We start from the raw sequence: 10,949 nt of genomic DNA on the forward strand, positions 1-10,949 counted from the left end.
TCCAGAGAATGGAACTGGCACCAAGAGATTGAAGCTGTGAGGAGACAGATGCCAATTAAACCCTTTAGAAGCAGGAGGGGAATGCAGAAGACACCCTTGAGAAGAATGCATTCCCCTTGAAATTGACGGTGTTCCAACTGAGGCTGAGAACGCATTGCTGAGAGTATAAAAGCAGAATTCATGAATTCACAATTAAAGTTGTGATTTAAATGACCTATGAGATTTTTATGGCAGTTTGACATTTCAGATTATGAACAATAAAAATCTTATGCAGTGTTGGCCGGGCGCGGTGGCTCACGCCTGTAATCCCAGCACTTTGGGAGGCTGAGGCAGGCGGATCACGAGGTTGACACCATACTGGCTAACACGGTGAAACCCCATCTCTACTAAAAAAAAAATACAAAAAATTAGCCAGGCATGGTGGTGGGCGCCTGTAGTCCCAGCTACTTGGGAGGCTGAGGTAGAAGAATCACTTGAACCCAGGAGGCGGAGCCAAGATCACACCACTGCACTCCAGCCTGGGCAATAGAATGAGACTTTATCTCAAAATGAATAAATAAATAAAAGCTCATCTTTATTGTTTAAAATATTTAAAAGGACAACTCATCCTAAAATAAGGTCAGGTTGGCCTCATCTCCCTACTGCTATAAAAATGTTTCCATTATGAGAACTGTTTTTACCTATGGGGACACATCATGGCTGAATTAAAATATACCTCTAGTGCCCCAAATCTGTAGACTCTTCTGCTGTTTCAAAACAAGTCAGATTGATTAGTGATATGAATGGATAGGTAGATATTTAGAAACACGGGACCATATGTCCTGGTCTGGCTGAGACCATCCATATACCTGTTGTCATTATTAATAGTCCTCTCCCTTGCATCCTCGCAGTCCGTCTGCCTGTTGTCACTATTAAGAGTCCTCTCCCTTGCATGCTCGCGGTCCGTCTGCCTGTTGTCATTATTAAGAGTCCTCTTGCATCCTTGCAGTCCGTCTGCCTGTCGTCGTTAATAGCCTTCTCCCTTGCATGCTCGCAGTCTGTCTGTTGTCATTATTAATAGTCCTCTCCCTTGCATTCAAAAAATGTGCTAGTTTCGGTTGATAAATTATATGGTCAGCCTACTTAGAAGGTACAAAGAAAAAATAAAAGAAGAAAGTTCTTCACCCCATCTCAGAATAACCAAGATATTAATTTACTTTTCTGTGTATTATCTTTAGCTTTGCTGGGTTACTACCCCAAGGCAATTTTTTTTGGATACCGTTTGTTACCCTTGGCATAGTGGACACATCATTTCTTCCTCCATATATATTTTTCCTCCATTAAAAAAGAAACAAAAACTTTTTTATACCTGGGTTTCACTCTTGATTTAGCTCTCAAGGTGGTCCTTGTTTACCTTTTAATAATCACTGCTATTCATCTGTCAGTATTTAATCAGTATGATTTATCCCAAAAATGTTTATAGAAAGTCAGCTTTTTGTTTTCAACTCTAGATCTTTGCTCCTGTTCCTCAAGTCTGGTGGTCACCCTCTGGCTTCTGCTAGGCAATCTGTTTCCTCTACTGGCTGGATTTCTTCTGTGTGTATGGCATTAGGAATGGAAAAGTGGATCTTCAAGATATCCTTTTATGTTATGTTCATGTGAACAAAGCACAAAGTTTGAGCGAGTGCCAGCCTATGCAGATGGCAGAAGTGGCATTCCTGGCTTTGGCTTGGAAGAGTTGACAACCATCAGACCTTAAAGCAGAACTTCACAGCTGCCTGTCCTCATCAGCAACCCAGCCACCTTCATCAGCAACCCAACCACGTTCATCAGCAACCCAACCACGTTCATCAGCAACCCAGCCACCTTCATCAGCAACCCAGCCACCTTCATCAGCAACCCAACCACGTTCATCAGCAACCCAGCCACCTTCATCAGCAACCCAGCCACCTTCATCAGCAACCCAGCCACCTTCATCAGCAACCCAACCACGTTCATCAGCAACCCAGCCACCTTCATCAGCAACCCAGCCACGTTCATCAGCAACCCAACCACGTTCATCAGCAACCCAACCACGTTCATCAGCAACCCAACCACGTTCATCAACCCAGCCACCTTCATCAGCAACCCAACCACGTTCATCAGCAACCCAACCACGTTCATCAGCAACCCAGCCACCTTCATCAGCAACCCAGCCACGTTCATCAGCAACCCAGCCACCTTCATCAGCAACCCAGCCACCTTCATCAGCAACCCAGCCACCTTCATCAGCAACCCAGCCACGTTCATCAGCAACCCAGCCACCTTCATCAGCAACCCAGCCACCTTCATCAGCAACCCAACCACCTCATCTTGGAGAAGGAGAAGGAACTGCAAGTCACCAAGTCTCTTCATTTTTCAGGATTTGTAATCTTCCTAAAGTTTTCCTTTGAAAAAAGGATAATGGGTGGAATTTTCAGAGTGATTACATACCTCAACATTTTTATTAACATATAACAGTGGGAAAGTTCATCATCCATATACTGCAGTAACTTAAACAACAGCTAATTATTGCACGATTAGAATTGGAGAGCTTGTCCTCAAAAGTATAAATTGTCCTTTGATTTATAGAAAATAATTGAATTGGGATTTCTACATATCATTATTATACCTATTTTAAATTTAATGGCAGCCGGGCATGGTGGTGCATGCCTGTAGTTCCAGCTACTTGGGAGGCTGAGGCAGGAGGATCGCTTGAGCCCAGGAGTTCGAGGCTGCAATGAGCTATGATTGCACCATTGTATTCCAGCCTGAGCGATAGAGTGAGACCCTGTATCTTTAAAAAAAAAATTAATGGCTGTATATAGTAAACTTAATTCACTGTTCCCATTGTTTATTCTAAATAATTTTTAAAAAATATTTCATTAAATCTTATGATTTAACTGTGTTTGCCCTTTTTGCCAGCTGTGTGGCAGTTTATGGCAGAACTGCTGTCAGTGTGCTGGTAGCCATCTATTCATCCCTCTTCAGAGCTCAGCTTCCGGTTGTATTCTTCATGAGTTTAATAATGACATGAAAAAATGTGGAAAGAGAGAGAGTAAAATACTCTGCCCTGTAAAAACATGGAAGACATGCAAACAGAAAAAAACATAATTGTATTTTTTTTGATAATACTTAAGACAGTTGTGATCCAACAAAAACAGAACTATTCCTTTGTGACCGATGAAGATAAGAAATACTGGCAAAGACAGGTATGCAATTTTTTAAAGTGGTTTAAGAAATTATTGCAGAAGAATTTCTAACATCTGAAAATGGTTTTATGTATAAGAAGGAAAATGCAAGTTAAAACGAGATAGTCTGAATTGTGTACTAACAGCAAGGTACAAGTTTGGTGTAGAGACTATCCAGTAGCGTCCACTGTACCACTTTAAGTAAGACTCAGTCCACAGAGGCTGGAAGATTGCCTTTGCTTTAAATATCCTTTACCTCCTGCATTTGACACTCCTCCTATTACTGGTAACATAGATTCCAGTCACCAGAAGTAATTTTACACTGGTAATAGAGCTTACCAGCCCCATTTAGTAATTCCTATTTGAAATTTCTTAATGTTCAGATGAGGTTTAACAAGAATATGAAAAGAAAAAAATATATATTCATGAATGATAGGCAGTGCCTATTGTTTCTCTCAAGCTAATGAAGTCCTGCGGCATTGTAATCACAACCCTCGGACAGGCTCCTCCTATTCCTCCATGGCGTTGTAATCGCAACCCTCGGACAGACTCCCCCTATTCCTCCATGGCGTTGTAACCACAACCTTCGGACACACTCCTCCTATTCCTCCATGGCATTGTAACGACAGCCTTTGGACAGACTCCTATTCCTCCATGTCATTATAATCACAACCCTCAGACAGACTCCTTCTATTCCTCCATGACATTGTAACCACAACCCTCGGACAGACTCCTTCTATTCCTCCATGGCATTGTAAACACAACCCTCAGACAGACTCCTCCTGTTCCTCCATGGCATTGTAACCACAACCCTCGGACAGACTCCTATTCCTCCATGGCATTGTAAACACAACCCTCAGACAGACTCCTCTTACCCCTCCATGGCATTGTAAACACAACCCTTGGACAGACTTCTATTCCTCCATGCGTTGTAACCACAACCCTCGGACGGACTCCTATTCCTCCATGGCATTGTAAACACAACCCTCGGACAGACTCCTTCTATTCCTCCATGGCATTGTAACCACAGCCCTTGGACAGACTCCTATTCCTCCAAGGTATTGTAACCACAACCCTTGGACAGACTGCTTCTCTTCCTCCATGGTATTGTAACCACAACCTTGGACAGACTCCTCCTATTCCTCCATGGTATTGTAACCACAACCCTTGGGCAGACTCCTTCTACTCCTCCTTTTCTCGTCCTTCCCTCCTTTTCATCCATTCAGCATGTAGCTGTTCAGTACTCCATTGAAGAAATTGTGCTAAGTGAGCAAAGCAGCATAATTACTAAGAATTAATTCTGATTATTTGGCATTAGAGCCAACAGCAACCCCAGCATAGAGGAAAGTCGCTTTTTTTCAAATGCATAAATTTAAAGTATATATTTGCATGCGGTTTTAAATGGGAGGTATTTGTCATTGTGAAAAGGTGGGAATCTCAAACATAGTCAACTTAACTGAAAAGATGCTAATACAGGTTGAGCATTCATAATCCAAAAATCCGGAATTCAAATTGCTCCAAAATCTGAAACTTTCTGAATGCTGACCTGATACCACAAGTGGAAAATTCCGCATATAAGTACTTAACACAAACTTTGTTTCATGCACAAACTACTAAAAATATTGTATAAAATTACCTTCAGGCAGTGTGTGTAGGTATGTATGAAACATGAATTTCATGTTTAGACTTGGGTCCCATGCCCCAGATACCTCATTAGGTATCTGTAAATATCCAAATTCCAAAAAAAGTCTGAAATCTGAAACACTTCTGGTCCCAAGCATTTCAGTAAGTGATGCTCAACCTGCATAATGGTCTGCGGGCCAGTGCTCATTTTCTGCATATGTTGTACACACTTTAAATTGTGCAAAATCAAAGAAAAGCAAAAAGTCTATTTTTAAAGAAACTTACAATAATCTAAGCATATACTTATTATGATTATGAATCCTGCAAAGAGCTGTATAAAGAATTTTACCAAAAATACAATGAATTAATCATATATTTGAGAGTCACAGTGATAGGTTTGACTATATTTTGACTGTTGTGTAGTGGCACCATTTAGGTAGTGTTGTTTCTGAGCATGGTGCTTTTTATACTTGAAATATATTTTTGCTTTATTTTTTATTGATATAATTATATTTGCACTAATGGCTTTCTGAAGAAAATATTATAGATGACTTTTTTGTATATATATTTATTAAGCTTGGAAACCTGGTATCCCAGTGTTTTCTCTGGACAAATGTGAAACTGGATAAACTATTGTGTCTAGATAAAGTATGGATAAAGTCTTGAGTTCCTCAGGGTAACTGTGTTGATATCTCCTGTCCTCTTCAGTAAGGCTTGAATATGATTCCTGATCATTGATGCTGCATAGTGTATCCAGCAAGACTTGGAAGGACACTGAACCTGTCAGAGATTTTAAGAGGCACATTTTAGTCACTTCGAATATGATAGTGGCGGGTGCGGTGACTCATGCCTGTAATCCCAACACTTTGGGAGGCCGAGGTGGGCGGGTCACTAGGTCAGGAGTTTGAGGTTACAGTGAGCTTGATCACACCACTGCAGTGTACAGCCTGGATGACAGAGGGAGACTCTTTCTTGGGGAAAAAAAAGATGACAGTGAAGCAAACTTTTAGAATCCGAGATGTCATTGCAGCATTATTGGTATAAAATTCAGCTGCAAAGTGGAGAATTTGAAATGGCCCACGCGTTGGTATCCTGTGGCAGGTTATACCTTCATATTAGCAAAGACAAAGCCATGTCTCTGTAAGAGGGACAGACTGGGCTGGCTGCAGCTGTAGTGGAAGTGAGGGATGCCAGGAAGGAACAGGGAGCAGCAATTTGGGGACAGTAGACTGGAGTCACTTTCTAATTCAAAAAGGGTCAAGTACTTATAAAAACTGACTACTTTGGTTTTCAGTTCAGACTTAGGCTCATTTTGATCATTTTAAGGTCCCAGTTGTCAAAAATATCAAGTGAATTTGTCTCAGGTTTTCAGGAACAAAATTTACAGGAAGGAAGCAAAAGCCATGTCAGTAGGCTTGAGCTGACAGCTTTAAAGAAACTGGCAAACAGGTAGGTCGTCCTAATATAGATCCTTCCAGTATTCTCCTGAAAAACATCCTTTTATTTCTTAAAACCAGTAACCCTTACATTTTTCCTATAGGATACTTATTTTTCTTGAGACCAAATAGACATTCTATAAATGTTATGAATTATGCTTGCAGTTAGTTTTTAGCCTATCTAGGCTTAAGGTTTATCGATATTTGAAGTTGAAACATCATTTTATGAGGTTTAGTTTTAGGAAGATAAATAAATAAATATATCAAAGTATTCCATAAAGTTGTATCAGTGTCCCCTCTAACAATAGAAGACTTACTGACTGAGGCCATCTGTGAACGACTGAGCGATCTCTCAGAATCCTTCCAGCCCTATACCCTGTGACTAATACTCATCCAGAATTGCTGTCTGTGCTGGCTGTGGTCTGCCTCCAGGAGCACACGCCATCCTGCGTGCTGTGTTCGTCACAGTGTCTGTGCTCGGTGCCTTACCACTGTCCATGTCCTTGGACGCTAAATGGACAGAGAGGAGCCTGTCTCTCAGGGCACATGAGTGGTCGTGGCAGGAGGAGATGGGCCTCAGTCACAGTGGACACTTGTCATTCCTGCCATGTCCTTGCAGCCCAGGAGGACTAACAAGATTTTAATGAAGTCTATGTTACTCATTCTGAAGAAAAGAACTTACCTGAGAGGAAGAATATTTTTTTAATATATATTAGGTCGGGGATGGGGAGGGAGTGGTGGTTTTCTTTTGTGTTTACATTTTTAATAACTAAAATAGAAGATTTAAGAATTAATATTTATGGTATTGAACTTTAAGTGTAATATGTTCCTTAGAAAAAGACAACTTTAATAAAAATGGAAACTAATTTGCATCCTGTCTTTATTTAACATTATCAGTTTTTGTTTTTGTTTTGTTTTGTTTTGTTTTTTTGAGACAGAGTCTTGCTCTGTTGCCCAGGCTGGAGTGCAGTGGGGCAATCTCGGCTCCCTGCAGGCTCCGCCTCCCGGGTTCATGCCATTCTGCCTCAGCCTCCCGAGTAGCTGGGACCACAGGTGCCTGCTAATTTTTTGTATTTTTAGTAAAGATGGGGTTTCACTGTGTTAACCAGGGTGGTCTCAATCTCCTGACCTCGTGATCCACCCGCCTTGGCCTCCCAAAGTGCTGGGATCACAGGCGTGAGTCACCGCGCCCGGCCAACACTATCAGTTTTTGAAAAACCTGGATGAGGGCTGTGCATGGTGGCTTGTGCCTGTAATCCCAGCAGTTTGGGAGGCCGAGGTGGAAGGATCGCTTGAGCCCAGGAATTTGAGACCAGCGTGGACAACATAGGGAGACCGTGTCTCTACAGAAAATAAAAATAAAACAGTCAGGTATGGTACAGCACACCTGTAGTCCCAGCCCCTTGGGAGCCTGAGGTGGGAGTATCACTTGAGCTGGGGAGTTAGAGGCTGCAGTGAACCGAGATCACATCACTGCATTCCAGCATGGATGACAGAGCAAGATCCTGTCTCTAAAACAAATACCGTTTTTAACCTGGATGAGGAGCACACAGTCATGGACTCTATTTGGGGAAGACAAGGTGTTTATTATGAAATTCAATTTCTACTTAAAGGCGAGTAAAATTGTCCTACTTAAAGAATGGGGACGGGTCTAGGTAAGCAGGAAGAAGAGCAGACTAAAGCAATTCATAGACGATTTGGTCTATGCTGTGGGCCAGAAAGTTCATTGCATGACCATCCTGGCACATTCAAGCACCACACTTGACACAGTGGCATCAAATAGACTGTGGGTGTCATCCTGGAGTATGATTCCTTCTCATAACCTGAATGTAGCACAAGAGAATGTCCCAGGAGGTCCCTTCCTCACGTGCATTTACAGCCGTTCTGCCTGCGACTTGGAGCCAAGCACTTTGTGAAACTGATCCAGCATCACTTGCGTGACTTAATTGTTGGACTGAGATCTTTGTGGGGATTTTCTAATAATACGTTGTGTTTTTAAAGTTGTACAGACTGCATATAAGTGGCTGAAACTATACACAATAAATTACTTCAGATAAATACAATATTATTTGCCCAGCATACTGAAGATAAATCTATATCTCATATATGACTTTGTTTACACTATTTTTGGATATGTTCATAGAATATAGTTTATTATAGGGGGCATTATTACATAAATTAGTCTTTTGTTCACAACCTCACCAGTAGATATGCAGAAATGGAGGGGTTTATTTAAATTACCTTTGTTGGGATGCCATTAGAAGTTCATTTTTTAAAATGTTCAAAATAAAATAGGGAGATGGGTCCAAATATGTGATTCAAATATTTGTCCAAATATTCTGATAGTCATTACTTTTTCCATTTTATATTATGGAAATATTTTGATGCCTATAGATGTTATGTCTTAGATACAAAATCATTTTAATGCTCAGTGCCACTCAATTTTTTGAATTTCAGTAGAGACATTAGTGACTCAACAACTTTCTGACATTGCCTTATTTGAAAATACTGAAATCACAATATCTGAACATCTGGCTTTCCCCCCCATTAGGTGTCTCCTAGTGACATTTCAAGAGTGTACAGGCGGATGAGAAGAGGGCTGCTATGTGTTCACACTCGTGAGTGTTCGTAAGTGTGTAGACAGTGGCGGTTTGGGTGTATTTGACTGAAGATACAAACAATGTGAGGTTGCCACAAAGAACACAAAGAATAGAGGAACTGCATCTTCAGCACAGCTTGCCTGCTGGATGAGTCTTTTCATGCTCCTGACAAAGACGCCCAAGACTGGGTAATTTACAAGAGCAAGAGGTTTAATGGACTTTACATGTCTACGTGGCTGGGGAGGTCTCACCATCATGGCAGGAGGTGAAAGGCACGTTTCATAGGGAAGCAGACAAGAGCAGAGAGCTTGTGTAGGGAAACTCCCCTTTTTAAAACCATCGGATCTCATGAGACTTATTCACTATCACAAGAACAGCACAGGAAACACCTTCCCCCCTGATTCAGTTACCCCCACTGGGTCCCTCCTGCAAAATGTGGGAATTCAAGATGAGATTTGGGTGGAGATGAAACCACCTTTTCAAAATGATGACTGAGACAATGAAGGAGATTTAACTTAACCGACTCCATCTTGCTTCTAACCTCCCAGCTGTCCTTGTTCATTCCTGGGCGTAGGCTAAACTAACCTGGGGGAAAACTTCGTTTATAGTTTGAAACAAAGACGATAACAGCCCTTTACCAAAGCAGACCTCCTTCTCGTCTGAGGCCTAGACTGCCTTTGTAGGACTAACATTAGTCACAAGATTCGAAATTCTGGTTTAGGAGCCATGCAGCTGGAGGCTGCATGATTCTGACCCTCCCTACACAGCTCCTAAGATCAGTGCTCGAGATATTTTGCAGACCCTGCACCTGATGGATCAGCTGGCACCACCCGGATCGATAACCTGGCTGGTCTGATCTCGTGACCCCGACCCTGGAACTGGCTCTGCGCAGAAAGACAGCTCTGACTCCCTGGGATCTCATCCCTGACCAGTTCGCACTCCTGGTCACTGGCTCTCCCCACTCAGCAAGTTATCCTTAAAAACTCTGCTCCTCCAATGCTCAGGGAGACTGATTTGAGTAATAAAACTCCAGTCTCCCGCACAGCCGCCTCTGCATGAATTACTCGCTCTCTCTTGCAGTTCCCCTGCCTTGATAAATCAGCTCTACCTAGGCAGCAGGCAAGGTAGAACTTCTTGGGTGGCCCCAGGGACAGAGCCAAACCATATCATTCCACCCCTGGCCCCTCCCAAATCTCATGTCCTCACATTTCAAAACCAATCATGCCTTCTCAATAGTCTCCCAAAGTCTTAACTCATCTCAGCATTAACTCAAAATCCACAGTCCAAATTCTCATCTGAGACAAGGCAAGTCCCTTCTGCCTATGAGCCCGTAAAATCAAAAGCAAGTTAGTTACTTCCTAGATACAATGGGTGTTGAAGGGAGAAGAAAGATCAGACTGTTACTGTGTCTGTGTAGAAAGGGAAGACATAAGAAATTTCATTTTAACCTGTACCCTGAACAATTGCCTTGCCCTGAGATGCTGTTAATCTGTAACTTTGCCCCAGCCACTTTGCCCCAACTTTGAGTTCACAAAAACGTGTTGTATGGAATCAAGGTTTAAGGGATCTAGGGCTGTCAAGACATGCCTTGTTAACAAAATGTTTACAAGCAGTATGCTTGGTAAAAGTCATCACCATTCTCTAGTCTCAATAAACCAGGGGCACAATGCACTGCAGAAAGCCATGGGGACCTCTGCCCTGGAAAGCCGGGTATTGTCCAAGCTTTCTCCCCCTGTGATAGTCTGAAATATGGCCCTGTGGGATGAGAAAGACCTGACCATCCCCCAGCCCGACAACCGTGAAGGATCTGTGCTGAGGTGGGTTAGTAAAAGAGGAAGGCCTCTTGCAGTTGAGATACAGGAAGGCCACTGTCTCCTGCCTGCCCCGGGAACTGAATGTCTCAGTATAAAACCCAATTGCACATTTGTTCAGTTCTGAGATAGGAGAAAAACCACCCTATGGCGGGAGGTGAGACATGTTGGCAGCAATGCTGCTTTGTTATTCTTTACTCCACTGAGTTGTTTGGGCAGAAAGAAACATTAATCTGGCGTACGTGCACATCCAGGCATAGTACCTCCCCTTGAACTTAATTATGACACATT

General features: G+C 42.3%; 1 protein-coding gene across 3 annotated transcripts in view; it reads left to right on the top strand.

Moving 5' to 3' along the window:
- Nucleotides 1–9,998, top strand: part of LMLN (leishmanolysin like peptidase) — an 80,125-nt gene extending 70,127 nt beyond the window's left edge. For 2 of the 3 annotated variants that reach the window (XM_033213262.1, XM_033213260.1), the window contains one exon: nt 1,491–1,838. In XM_033213262.1, coding sequence (XP_033069153.1) covers nt 1,491–1,541 — 51 coding nt within the window. In that variant the 3' untranslated portion in view covers nt 1,542–1,838. Of the gene's footprint in view, nt 1–1,490; nt 1,839–8,798 lie in introns of those variants that run through there. The other variant, XM_033213261.1, reaches the window with a different exon arrangement.
- Nucleotides 9,999–10,949: the final 951 nt, after the last annotated feature.

The sequence above is a fragment of the Trachypithecus francoisi genome, unplaced genomic scaffold (assembly GCF_009764315.1).
Source record: "Trachypithecus francoisi isolate TF-2019V2 unplaced genomic scaffold, Tfra_2.0 Lachesis_group0, whole genome shotgun sequence".
Lineage (NCBI taxonomy): Eukaryota > Metazoa > Chordata > Mammalia > Primates > Cercopithecidae > Trachypithecus > Trachypithecus francoisi.